The sequence below is a fragment of the Parus major genome, chromosome Z, assembly GCF_001522545.3.
Source record: "Parus major isolate Abel chromosome Z, Parus_major1.1, whole genome shotgun sequence".
Classification (NCBI taxonomy): Eukaryota; Metazoa; Chordata; class Aves; order Passeriformes; family Paridae; genus Parus; species Parus major.
In genome coordinates, this window is record NC_031799.1 from 27,354,543 (window position 1) to 27,369,156 (window position 14,614).

Sequence of the window (14,614 nt, forward strand, 5' to 3'; positions counted from 1 at the left end):
AATCCACTGTAATAAGAAAATCCACTCTTGCCACACAAAATGCTTTTTTCATGTGTTTGTACCTCTTACCTCTTATCCCGGCTGTAGACCAGTTAGAAGAGTCTAGTTCCCTGTTTATACACTTAGTTAAGAGCCGTCCTCACACAACCTTCTGTTCTCTAGACTAAAGACTCCTATATCAAGGATATTCTGTATCGTTCTGTTAATCATTTTTGTAACCCTTTCCTGGAACCACTCTTGTAAACCCATCTCTGTGTTATCTGGGGAGCCTACACCTGGCCTAACTAATGCTGAGTCACGATTGGCATTCCTTCCCTTTTCCTGCTGGCAGTGCTGCTCTTAATGTAATCCAGGAAGCTGCGGATCTTCTTTGCTTGCAAGGGCATATAACTGGTTTATAGTCAGCTTGTTTTTTTATATTCCTCAAGGTCTCTCTACTAGGCTGCTGTCCAGTCAGGTGGAGAGACTCAGCAGGTACTGGTACTCCCCCTGTGCAGGACTTGAATCTTTTTTTTTGTTGAACATGATGAAATTCCTTTCTGTCCAACTCTAAATGGTGGCAGAGGCAGCTAATATTCACTTCCCAGGGGCTGAGGCTGATCAGTCTGTCATCAATCTTCCCTCTTGAAGTTAGATGTGATATTTGCTCTCCTCTATTTAACTGGAAGGTGTAATCACCTTTCAGTAACAGGACTAAGAGTACACTCATTTAAACATTAGGCAGCTCCCTCGGAGCTCAAGAGTATGACCTCTTAGAGCCAATAGACTTCTATATGTCCTGTGTAAGTACTCCATAACCTCATCTTCCACCAACTCTAAGTCTTCCTTGCCTTGCTTGTTCCTTCTCTTGGGGACCTCAGGTTCCTAAACACTGGTCTTAGCAGTAAATACTTGAGGCAAACATAGTGCTGAGTACCTTGGTTTTTCTGTGTTACTGTCATCAGCTATATTTAGCAGTGCCCCCACATTTTCTCTAGTTTTCCTTTCATGTCATAGAATTTTACTCCCCAGATTCAAATCAAGGTAGACCTTGGCTTTCCCAACCCTATGCCTACACAGTAAGATACCTCTTCCTACCCCAGATCAGCCATCCCAGCTTCCATCTCTTACATGGTCCCTTTTTATATCCAAGCTCCTTACTCATTTTTGGAGGCTTCCCATGGACTTTGATATCCTGCGTATAGTGATAGACCATTTTTGAGCTGGGGATGGTCCTTAAATATCAATTAACTTTACTAGGCCCTTCTGTACTGGGTATCTTGTAGGGTTTTTCTAAGTAGATCCCTTCAGCGATTATGTTCTACTGTCCTGAAATCTAGGGTTGTCTTGTACTTTATCCTTCCTCTAAGGCTTCTGAACTCTTACCATCATAGACAAACTTTAACGTCCCATGACAAGTTCTTCAGTTTGTATATATCAGGTCTATCAATTTGCTTTTCCATGATCAGGATGTTGTCACTACTGCACTCTAGAAATTCCGTATATTGTGCTCTGCTTTGTTGACCTTCCAGCAGATGCCACAGTTCTTCAAGTTCCCTGTGAGAACAGGGCTTGTAAGCTTGAAACTTTTTCCAGTTGTCTGAAGGAGTCTTCATATATTCATTCCCTGTAGCAGACACCTGTTACAGCATCAATAATGTTCTGTCTGCTAGCCTTGACTAGCAAGCTCTTGACTGGCTCCTGATCTGCCTCATATAAAGAACAACTGTTCTTAGTCTTCCCAGCCTCTTCTTCCTGCAGAGCCCAGTCACACCGTGTCTCTGTGATCCCAGTGCTGTCGTGGAGTTGCATTAATTATACAAACCTCTGTAATCCCCTTTGTTCATTGCCCGTGCATTGGTGTATAGATGTTTCAGGGAGACACCAAAGTGTGCTTTTCTCACTTGTTTTTGGGGAATCTCTCCAACAGTTAAACCCACAAGTCTATGGGCATTTGGATTTATCAATATAAAAATAATGATAAGGATTATCAGAAATTCCAGACCAACACATAAGACCTGGAAAGGCTGTATTACCATTTTGTAATGGTGATTAGACACTTGAATGGAGGATTTAGTATCATTCTCTAATGAAATTGGAAATCATGGTGGAATCATTTGCTGTAAGTTTTCCTAAGAGTTGGAATGAAGGAATAAGGAATGAAGATATTCTAAAATACGCAGCTGCCCTCTAAATGCCAAATTAGTTAAGACCTCCTTTTCTCTCTAGGATTTTCAGACTTGCAGGAATTCTTAGTGAATTAGATTCATCGTGTTCTGAGCAGGAGATTACCTGCATGCCAAGTTTTTTCATTACAATATCACTTAAGCCATGATAATAAATTCATTACAAACTTTCTAGTCTAGAAATGTGGGTTTGTCCTTTTTTCAAGCAGTTCTCTATGCATTTGGTTTGATACGGCCATCCTTTGGAAATGTCATTGTGATTCTCTGATTCTTCTATGATTTCTGAAGGTGGATACCTTTAATAGTTTTCATAGCCTCTTTTTTTTTTTTTTTTTTTTTTTTTTGTAATATGTAGGTTTGATTTTGTTTGATTTTGGTTGGTTGGTTTTAAAGCACCTCACATTTTGGATGTTTGTTGGTGATTTATTCACTTAGGTTTGGGGGGTATTTGGGATTTGGGTGGTTTGTGGTTTTGGGGTTGTGTTTTTTGGTTGGTTTGGTTTTTTTGGTTTGTATTTTGTTGGGTTTTTTTTTTCCCCCAGAGTGCTTAATATGTTTCTGTGCTTTCAGGACTCTTTCTTTTCTATTCTTTTTTTTTGTAACATCTTTTCATCTTGACAGTATCTCTGTGAGTTTGTTGTAAAGGGAGGTGCTTCTTCTTATGTCTTTGTTTTTGAGCTGAGGTTCTCACTCAGTCTGGCAGGGCTCACAGATTGGTCTCTGGTTACCGTCTTAGCTCATGATGAGTGCGTGCTGCATCTACTCACTGAATTGCAATATAGTTTAAAATCTGGATAGGAGTGTTTAACCTCTAATAGTAAGAACCACTTTTTTTGTATGTTTGCTTCTTCCTGGCCTGAAGGAACTTGTTGACTAGCCCAGATCCTTGGAACGATGTCTTGAACAGGTCCTTAGCATTGTGTCTATGCACTGCAGTTCAGTCTGTAAATGCACAGAAAAGTCAACTGAGCTTAGACCATGCCACATGATGCCAAGCAAAGTTCTTGTATCTTTGCTTTTCATATATGAAACCTTTGGTGAATTACCTTAATAGGTCATTGACCTGCTTTTTTACCTGGTTCTTCATGAACATTCAGATGTTAACATCTGTATGTTTGACCTTGGATTTGGAGGCTGTATATGCCTACTGAGCATTTGTGATAGTGCCAGTCACAGACTAGGTCCTGACTACATGAAGAGAGCAGCTGGGGTGGTGGCAGCAGAGTTCCCCACAGTGGGACTGGGGCATTCCTGTAGCACCACGAACAGGTGCGGATTTAGGCGGGATCATGGCTCTCCACAGGCTCTGCACCTCGGTGTGGTCCGTGGCGTGGGGCAGGGAAGTGTGCAGAGTCATGAGCCTCTGACATTGTTGCTGGCTGTTCTCTCAGGCCAGTTCTTTCCCCAGGTACTCTAATGTCTGCCCGCTTACAGCTCCCAGGCTAAGGAAGAGAGTCTCTGTGTCCAAGTCCCTGCTTTTAGAATCTGTCATCATGAACTATGATATATTGCTTTGTAAATGCATCAAGCTTCACACCTACTGCTGAAATTAAAAAAAAAAAACAAAAAAAACCACAACACAATATCCTGCCTGACTTTTGTGTATGTCCACAATACGAACTTGTAGGTTTAAGAATATATGTGTTTTGTTTTTAAAGGCATTAAAGATTCATATTAGAATATGGTCTTCAACATAGCCTAGAAAATGTTAATTTTTTTGCTGTTGTTTAAATACTAGTGTTATAGAAAGAGAGTAATAAAATCTTTGCATAGTTTGGAAGTTGTCACATGTCTTTATCTTTACAGTGCTTTTGTAATAAATGTAAAGTTGAATTAAAAGCAGAGCTAATGCTGTCCCATTTTGTAACTGTGCATTTTTATTTTAATGATTAAACATATGTGTATGGAATATTCTGAAAAAAGTCTTGTACATTCTCTGCATTTTTGCTTGTGTGCAATAAAAAAAATAAAAGAATCTCTATGTAATTCAGTACAACCTAGCAGAATTTGGTCAGATTATCAATGTAATATGCTGTCTGAATGTGGGAAGATTTTGAAGTTACCTTTAAAACAAGCCTGTTTGAAATCAAATCTCCAGTCAACCACTTCTAAGGAGACGATATTAAAAGTTCTAACAAGCATTTTTAATGGTAATATTGAAAGATTGTGTTTTTTAAGAAGTTAATTCACTATGGTTTGTTGATGTAGAACAGAAAGATTTGCTGGCTGAAAACTTTACAAAAGCAGAATAAAGGCTGATTCATGTAAGGCATGTAAACAAACTGTTGCACATGAAAAGATAGATACAGAAAGTGGTAGTAAATCTGGTTTTGTTTTGATTTGTATATTGTTTGTTAAGTGATTTTGTGTATTTGGAGAGCATAGTCAATGTTATATTCCATTGGGTTTTATTCTCATTGTGGCTATTTCTCTACTGACCGGGACAGTACCTTTTGACATTAGCCATAGAGACACTGTGAATTAGTTGTGTGTGGTAAGCATGACAGTGTGAGTAAAGTTTTGCTCTAAGGGGGCCTAAATATAAATCATCATTAGATACTTTTCATTATTATTCTTAGTATGAATAGAAACTTCGTGTGTATTTTTCTAATAGTTTTTTCCCCCCATTTTTATTCAGCATTGTATTTTGACTTTAGTGTGTGTTAAATTACTATACTTTTAATTTCAGTGTGGTAAAGGGATAAACAAAGAAATTTCTGGACAGAGATTAGACAATTTTCATTGAATCTTTCAGACTGTAAGAAGTGATAAAGCTCTCTAAGTGTGGTAACTGTACAGCAGCTTTTATTTTCTGTGAAGCTGACCTTTGAAATATTCAGGATAATGCCCATTTATCACATGTCTAGTCAACTGTGATTTTGAATGTCTAAAGCGTTTCATTATCTGAAGGTTAAAAAAAAAAGGAAATGTGTGTGGGGAAAGTGCAGATAAAAGAAGGTTCAGTTCAAGGTTTTTCTCTGGCTTTGGCTAACTTATCTGAAAGGAAGGCTTGCATTAAGAATTCTGCTGTGTTGAAGAATCTGGCTTTCTTTTGGGATTGAATTCTTTCAGAGGATTTAAAGTTCTTACTTGAAATACAAACACCCATTTGCTATGCATATTGCATAATCTTATTTTGGTATGGTAGGGTGAAGAAGTGAAGAAAGGTTGTACATTTGACAGCATAATGTAGCTGCAATTTTGTTAGATAACCATAATTTTAAAGTCACATGATCATTATTAAAGCCCTGAATGTGTACTGTGGCAGAAGACCTTTTATTTTACGAACAGCTATCTGAGCAGATTTTTTTAGCTTTGGTAAGGCTTAACCATTAATAGCCATCATTTTCACAATGATGAAGAAGTTGATCTCCTTCTGTAATTCCAGGTATGCAGCTGTGACATTTGTTGTAACATACCGGCTTTGTAATGTCATTTGACAGTATTTGCTTACTTCTTACATAACTCATAACAGAAAATGAAATGTTTTCTCTGGTTCAAATACTGAGTAGACTTTAGAAAAAACTTAGCATGAAGGTTGCTTTCTAAGTGTCCTAATTCCTGAGGAAAAATACAGGGCTAAAAGAAAAGGAATGTCTACCATGATCTCGTGTATGTGATAGAGAAATATTTAATTCCATTCATTTAGTAAGTACTGCCTAGATATAAGGAATAGTATTGCTAGTAGGATTGCAGTGCTGTGAGAGAAGAACATGCTATGCGTCTGTGTTAATTTTTTTATTATTATTTCAAGAGTTCTCTGTTTTACAGTTTTAATTAGAGGAGTTATTTATTTAGCTAGCTAAACTAAAGAAGTATGTTGTGCTTCAACACTTTGCGGTGGAAAAAACATTTTTTGACATGATACTTTGTTATAAAGTTAATGATAAAAGTCTGTGCTTCTGCATACTTCACAAAAACTTAGCTGTTACTGTTTGGAACGCATCGTTGAACTGATTTATAAATCTTTTCATGGTATCTTTTAAGGAAACAATGTGGTAATTTGTAGTTAAAAGTAATTTTATTGTTCAAATTGGCCCCATTAGAAATTTAATTGGTATTCTACTGAGTTCAAGTTTGGCTTGTTTCCCAAGGATGTGAATAGCAAGTGTCTAGATTTCTGAGTAAAGCTGTATGGTAACCTTCCTTCTTGATCATAGAGAATTCATTCTCTGTATGCAGAGAATACAAATAATGTAAAGCTATTTTTTTAACAGATGCTTTTTAGCTTTCTGGGGAAAATGAAGGGGTGGGGGGAAAGGTAAAGTTAAAGACGTCTAAACCATAACACACTGTAGAGAGAGGAGAGGAAATATGTGTTCTTCCTAGATGCAGTTTTGCTTATAGTAGAGATAGTGGTTATAGACTACACACAGATTTAGGATTTGCAGGATGCAAAAATCAGTGAAAAATATGCTTAAATTTGTCTGAAGTTTACTGGAATTTGAGAATATCAATCATTTGTAGCTGCTGCATTAAGTATAAAATTTCACATTATGTGAAAGAAGTAATAATTCTCTGGTTTTGTTTTAAATTAGATCTACAACTTTGAGTTCTGTTAGAATTGAGTTCTAGAGGAATAACTAATAATTGGGTATCTAATAATTGGATAGGCAGTCAAGCAGTGCTGTCAGTAAGAGAAGTTCTAACATAGATTTGTGGCATTAAAGAATGTCAGCATGTGTGTTTTGTTTTGTTTTTAAGTAAGACTCTCCAAAGTCTGCAAAATAACCAGGGATATACTGGTGCATTGAAAAGTTTGTTGAGTTTGTTGTTTCAGTTTTGCTGCCAAAAATTGTCCTACATATTGTGCTTTCTATATTTGAATGTATTGTGCCTTTGTGATTGTGAATTGCTCAGTATTGTGGATAATTCAAAGTGTCTGCATGCTAAACCTAAGAGGTGTTAGTCAAAATGGTCAGAACTGCTTTAAAGTACTATCCCCTAGGGTGCAAATGGAGTTAGTTCTAAATCCATTGTTTTCTTAATCAGGAAAGCAAACTGTTCTTTATCTGATGGATGTATTTGCATTGATGTAGCATTTATATATTCTGTCCAAATATTTGAAATTTGCTAGCATTTTCTGTTTATGCATATCACCAACAGTGGGGAATGTTTTTCCTCCAAAAACTGCTGGGAAAGAAAAAGGTCAAAATAAATACAGATGGCTAAGTAAACAGCTGTTGGTACACTTTAAAAGGCAATTAGAATTGATCAAGGCACAGGTTCCATGGAGACCTAAATACTGCAGTGTTCAGGGCCATGAAAAGATGATTCGTTGTCTGGGTTTACCCTGGCTTAATTTTTTTCTACCTTAGTTAGGTCATCATGTGTCAGAATCTAAGAACTGGTAGTCAGCACAAAGGAAATGGTGAGAGCAGACAAAGAGGTAGAGCAGAGAACCACAGATTCCAGACTGAAGCCTGATGTTTCTGGAGATGTTCTGTTGTTGCAGTTATCCTTATTGAGTATGAATCTAATATCTTGTTTTCCCATCTGTCTCTAGTCTAATTTTGTTTTGCAGATTAAACCTTTTTGTAGGGCTCTATCACCTGTCTGGCTTTCTTCAAAAGTATTGTTAAGTCACCTCTGTGATAGGTTCTTGCAGATATCCATCAGTATTTTATTATACTGAAAATTCCTGTTTACTTCTAGATCAGGTAGTAAATTGAAAATGGTAACAGAACAGGCAGTTGAAGAGAGCACAATATCATCCTGAGGAGGAAGGAAAAGGGAGGACTTTACCATTGTTGGTGTCAATATGGCCATTTCTTCCTAGATAGGTTTCCATTTGAATTTGTGTAGATACAAAGATATTTTAATAAGAGTAGGTGAAAATCCTTGCATTAATATTTTCTAATTCTTTTCTAGAAGTCTTGTGGCATTATTGTTGTGGAGTCTTGGAATATTTGTTAGTAGTAGTCACTGAGATTTTGCACTGAAACCTGACATTAGCAGGACTATTTACAGTATATAATTCAGTACAGTATTGTATGTGGCTTTCCAGAGTGGAGAAACAGTTAAAAGTTATAGAAAGGCTTTTGAATTTTTCTGCTGCTTTTCTTGCTTTATGGGTTCCAACTATTATTCTGTCTTATAGGTCACATTTCTGGTTTGTTTTTGATACTGTACTTTTATAATAATGTTATAGATATTGTATTCCAGAGGATATGGTTTTGTCTGGTCTGCTGTGTTCAGCCAATAAAAACCTTTTGAGGTTTTAGAAATGGAATTAAGCTGTATTGCATAACTGTCAGTAAAGACATACTGAAGTGCCAGACAGTCTGAGGATAATGGAGTAGTCTTTTCTTTAAGTGAGCACTAAATATGTGTTTTACTTTCTTCTGAGGAGTTACAGTGCTAGACTGATTTTTGTGTGTGAATTGAAATACAGTGTCTTGTCAGTGATTAAAAAAAAGGCTACTTTATCTTATTGCTTAGGATTCAAGAAGTACAGAATCTAGGTCTGAGGAACTAAGTTGAATGTTCTTTTTATTCTTCTTGTTTTTCAGAGGTCCAGAAGACACAATAAATGATTGTAAAATCCTTTTTATAGAGGAAATGTACAAGATTGAAAAGCCAGGAGCCTATCCATTGACATTTGGGGATGGAGATTTCAAAAGTATGGACCTTTTAAATTATTTGAACATAAGTACAAATTGAGTGATGTTTCTTAGATAATATCAGCATACAGAGGTAGTAGTAATAATTGGTTTGTGTTCAAGAAAGGAATTGAATTGAATAATTTTTAGATTTCTGTTTTCAAAGCATAGTTACTATAAGATGGCTGTATTATTTGACGTTTTCAGAAACTAGTAATAGCTTAGTACTGTCATTCATAAATGGTGAAAAAGAGAAACAGCTGATAATGCTCTAAATGAAAAGTACAGAATGAATTTGCAGTCTCATTTAAGTTCCTAGAGAGGTGTTCAGGCCACCAAAATTGCTGTTGCAACTGATATGTAATTCAAGCTTTTAATAAATTAATAAATGCCAAAAATAGAAATAGTTGGTAGTAACTTTAACTCTGTCATTATGTCAGGGAGAAGAAAAAAATATAAGGAACTTTGCACTGAAGCTGCTTGTACCATGAAAAAAAGGGATAATTAATGTTTGGATTAGTTGAGCCTGCCAAACTTCCTTAACCTCCCCACAACCACAATAAGGAGTTAGTAGCAGTTTATCTAAAAAGTAATGACATTTTATCCTAAGTTTGAAAATATATTAAAGCTAGGAGTGGTGAGTATTTGTGATAGCAACACTGAAGATTGAACTGTAGCTCTACAAGTAGGTATTATTTAGATATAATTATATATTACATTCCTGACTCCATGCAATTTTTCAGAACCTTCGTAGGTGGCTCCCACTGCACAGCAAGTCTGATTAATGTTTATTTGTTGTCTAAAAAAAAAAAATCACTGTTTTTCAGAGGCGCAAATACCATTCCCTGTGGTATTCTTGAAAGTAAAAATGTCAGTTTCTCAACTCATTATTCATTTTCATTATTTGAGAATTATTTCCCTTAGAAAAAATTACTTCCCTTTAGAAAAAAAAGAACTATCCACTCTTTTATTTTTTCTTGGTCACATTGAAATATCTTTTCAATATCTTTAAAGCATGTTTTGATTTTAAAAGATTTCTGTGTGAGAAAATTGAAAATCTACAAATACTAATCTGTGTTTAGCTACTATTTATTTTGGAAGTATGCAACGTTTTAAATGTAATAAAAGAGTATTGCAGTTCATTTAATTCTTCCCTGCAGCTACTGTGTAGTGAATTAATTTTTTTAATTTTGGGTTGAGGAAATTAGTGATTACTGTATTACTAACTATACAAAATTGTCTATGATGGTGCTGTTTGATCTGATATATTTACTTACAGAATCATTTAGATGGCAGTAGACTCTTAAGACATCAAGTCCACCAAGTGCCACAAGTGCTAAACCAAGCCCCAAAGTGCCACATCTACGTGTTTTTTGAACACTTCTAGGGGTGGCACTTCCATCACTTCAACATCTTCCAGTGCTTGACCATTCTTTCTGTGAAGCAGTTTTCATAAAATCTAAATTTTCATAAATCTAAACCTCCCCTAGCCCCACTTCAAACCATTTCCTCTAGTCCTTTTGACTGACCCTCACCTGGCTACAAATCAGGTAGCTGCAGAGAGCAGTAAGGTCTCAGGTCCCCTGAGCCTTCTTTTCTCTAGGGTAAGCAACTCTAGCTACTTGAGCTCTTCTCATAGGACTTGTGCTCCAGAGCTTCACAAGCTTCACTGCCCTTCTCTGGACACACTCTGGTGCTTCAATGTCCTTCTTGGAATCAGGGATCCAAAGCTGAACACAGGATTTCAGGGGTGGACTCACCCTCACCAATCTGTACTTTGTATGCTGATTGCCACTCTAATTGTTTCAGAGTCAAGACCTTCATTGTCTAATATACCTCCCTCCCTCCAATGTTGATTGTTGTTTATTTGTAACCTCTTTGCTTAAACTACCCAAATACTGACATCTATGTAGAGACTGGCACCTCTGTGTATGTTTTATTTTATTTTGTTCCTGGTCCCAATCTTACTAATTTCAACAGACTGTTTATAACCTACATAAATAAATATCATTCACAAATATAATCTTTTAAAGTGTAATCATGAAAAATAAATTTACCTTGGAATTCAGCCTTATTTCTTGAACTGCTCTTTTTCCTGAAGCCAGCACTCACCGTACAACTCTGTTCATGTGATTCTGGTTTTTCAGCCAGGTCAGCTGTTTTGCCTTTGTTCAGGTATGCACACTGCACACAGTGGAGCTGGATGCTATAACCACCAGTGTAGTCCTTCCTTCTGGACTGTACTTAGAACCCTATTTGTACTAAAATGTGTACCTATATGTATTTTAAAAAGTTAAATATATATGCAACTATCTATAAACACACTTAGCTTATGTACTATGGAAAGAGGCAGAATTTTATTACAATCACGGCAGATGAAATTAAAATCATTATTTGGCCTTAAATATTCTATGAAATTGTTGCAAGCACAGTCAGCAAATGCACTGACTGTGTTTTTGTCCATATTAAGCTTCTGTCCATGCCCTTGTCAAAAGATAGAATGCCTACTATGGAAATAATCTTCATCAGATAAACAGTATAGATTGTCTCTGCACAAAAACTCTTATTTCTTCAGCAGGGTGACATAATAATTAGGGTTTATGTGTGTAAAGTGATGTCAATATAAATTTGGCAGTTACAATTAAAAATAGTAACTCTTTAAGTAATTAATGGCAGAAAAATTCTACAAATGATAGAAGTAAGGCTAAGCCTGTTAGAAAATTATATTCAAAACAAAAAAATCTAAGAAGCAATCTATTTTTAAATATGTTACAAATATTTATATGCAACATGCAAATAAGACCTAGGTATCAACATATATTACTTCCATCAGAATGCAAACTTGTGCTGACTCTTTCTGCAAAAAAAAGATAATTTGTAATTATTTATGCAACTAAATTCTGCATTGGTGGTTGAGATGAAAAGGCTTGTCTTCATGTGACCAATTGTGCAGCTATAGTTAGTGCATATGACTTACAACGTGGTTAAAACAGAAATGTGAAAAATGAAAGTGATATTATGAAAATGACAGTTTGTAGTTTGGTTGTGTACTGAAGAAAGTAGAGAAATTCACCTATTGTTTAACCAAACTAAAATATGTACGTATTTTTTGCTCTTTTCCTATTTAAATAAAAATCACTACTAACCTTTTACCTAAGAAACTGGTTTTGTAACTGAAACCAGTTAATTACATAGGCCTAAACAATGTATGATGCTCAGAGATACAGAAAAATATGCTTTTTCATGTTGTCCGTTACTTATTGGCTGAGGTAGGCTGTTGGGTTTCCATAGGGAGTGCTCAATCATCACTTTTAAAATTTTTCAAAGGAGTTAACAGTTATCTGAGATTTCTTATTCTGACTTGAATTGTTATTGATGCCTTGCACAGATCGTCAATTTTACGTAGCTGTGCTGGAAAATGCTCAGATTTGTTAATCAGCACTCACAAAATTCTTCCTTTCTCTTCAAATGAACCTTGGGAGATAAATCTCAAATTAATGGAATCCATTTGGATAGCATGTTATGTTTTCTAGGCTACGCTTCTCCTAGAAAAGCAATATTGTCATAGATTTTGGAGTCTTTTAGAAATATATATTTAAGTGTACCTTTGCCTCTAAGACTTTGCAAAATAGTCACTGCTGGTAGCTTTACATATTTATTTATCAGGTTTTCCAGTCAGTACATCTCACAGACCTTCTATCTGCAGCTGGAATCTTCCCTCTTCAGTGATACTTTTATACTCCTAAGTTTTAAAGTTTTTTATCTTAAAAACAGTGATTCAAACAGCATTGTTTTTGCACTTCTTATCATAGAATGGTTTTAGTTGAAATGGACCTTTAAAGATCTAGTCCTACCTCCCTGCCATGAGGGAAATCGGGTTTCTCAAAATCCCATTCAACCTGACATTGACAGGTTCCAGGGATGAGGCATCCACACTTTCTCAGGGTAACCTGTACCAGTGTCTCATCACCCTCACAATAAAAGATTTCTTCCTTGTATCCAGTCTAAATCACATTTCTTTCAATTTAAAACTGCTTCTTGTTATCATTATTGTTGCTTTCTGTCATTATTGATCTTGGTAAAAAAATCTTTCACTGTCTTTCTTATAATTTCTTTTAAGTGTTGAAAGGTCACAAAAAGATATCCCTAAAGCTTTCTCTTGCCCAGGCTGAATTCATCATCTCTCTCTCAGCTTTTCTTCACAGGAGATGTGTTCCAGCCCTCTGATGATTTTCATGATCCTCTGGACCTGTCATAACAGTGGTTGGAAGGAGTATTCAGGGAACTACAGGCCCATCAGCCTGACCTCAGTGCTGGGGAAGGTCATGGAGCAGATCATCCCAAGTGTCCTCACACATACTGTGCAGGACAACCAAGGGATCAGCCCAGCCAGCAGGGGTTTGTGAAAGACATCTTAAGCTTGACCTGATCTCCTTCTATGATAGGGTGACCCTACCTAGTGGTTGAGCGAAAGGCTGTGGATATTGTCTATCTGGACTTTAGTAAAGCCTTTAATACTGTTTCCCACAGCATTCTTCTGGAAAAACTCTCTGCTCATTGCTGAAACAGGCACGTGGTTCATGGGGTAAAAACCTGCCTGTATGGCTTGGCTCAGAGATTGGTGGTAGATTGAGTTACATCCAGCTGGTGGCCGGTCACCAGTGATGCTCCCCAGGGCTCAGTAGTGGGGTCAGTTCATGGATTACCTGGATGGGGAGATCGAGTGCACCCTCAGTTTGCAGATGGCACCAAGCTGTGTGGGAGTGTTGATCTGCTGGAGGGCAGGCAGGCTCTGCAGAGGGATCTGGACAGGCTGGATCATGGGCCAAGGCCGTGCTGTGAGGTTCAACAAGGCCCAGAGCTGGGTCCTGCCCTCGGGTCACAACAGCCCCAGGCAGTGCCACAGGCTGGGGCAGAGTGGCTGGAAAGCTGCCCAGAGGAAAAGGCCCTGGGGGTGCTGGTGACAGCAGCTGAACAGGAGCCAGCAGTGCCCAGGTGGCCAAGGAGGCCAATGGCATCCTGGGCTGTGCCAGCAATAGTGGCCAATGGCATCCTGGGCTGTGCCAGCAATAGTGTGGCCAGCAGGAGCAGGGCAGGGATTGTCCCCTGTACTCAGCACTGGTGAGGCCACACCTTTGTTCAGTTCTGAACCCCTCACTCCGAAGAGGACATTGAGGTGCGGAAGCAAGTCATAACATGTGTCTGAGAGTACTGATTAGATACTAGGAAAAATGGGAGGGATTGTTAAACATTAGACCAAGTTCCCCAATGAAGTGATCACCATCCCTGGTAGTGTTCTAAAGGTGAGTGGATATGGCACTTGAGGACATGGTTTAATGCTGAACATGATAATGGTGCTAGGTTGGTAGTTAGACTTCAGGATCTTAAAGGTATTTTTTGAACTTTAATGATTCTTTGATTCTGTGATGAACTGCACTGCTCATTTTGGTGTCACCTACAACCTTATTGAGGGTGCACTCAATTCCACTGGGTATGTCATCAGTGCAGATAGAAAATAATAGTGTTACCATTACGACCCTTAAAGAACACCACTCCTTAATGGATTTCACTTTTACATTGAACCATTGGATATGTACCATTCACTCTTTGAATGTGGCCATCCAATTAAGTCCATATCTATTTACCATTTCATTCATCAAACCCTTCTCTCTTCAGTTTAGCAGCAAGAATGTAAGGCAGCTATAAAGCTATAGAGTGTCACAAAGGAGGGTCACAAAGTACAGACTGTGAAGGGCCTTGAAGGAAGCCTACAAGGAATATCTGAGGTTGCCTGGTTGTTTAGCCTGGAGAAGAAAAGACTGAGGGCAGTCATCATAGTCTACAACT

The 14,614-nt window shown here is 37.4% G+C and overlaps 1 protein-coding gene across 4 annotated transcripts in view; it reads left to right on the top strand.

Moving 5' to 3' along the window:
* The window catches only part of UHRF2 (ubiquitin like with PHD and ring finger domains 2), a 79,137-nt gene that overhangs the window by 38,281 nt on the left and 26,242 nt on the right, over positions 1-14,614 (top strand). For all 4 annotated transcript variants that reach the window (XM_015652322.3, XM_015652321.3, XM_015652323.3 and 1 more), the window contains exon 5: positions 8,678-8,787. In XM_015652322.3, coding sequence (XP_015507808.1) covers positions 8,678-8,787 — 110 coding nt within the window. The remainder of the gene's footprint in view (positions 1-8,677; positions 8,788-14,614) is intronic.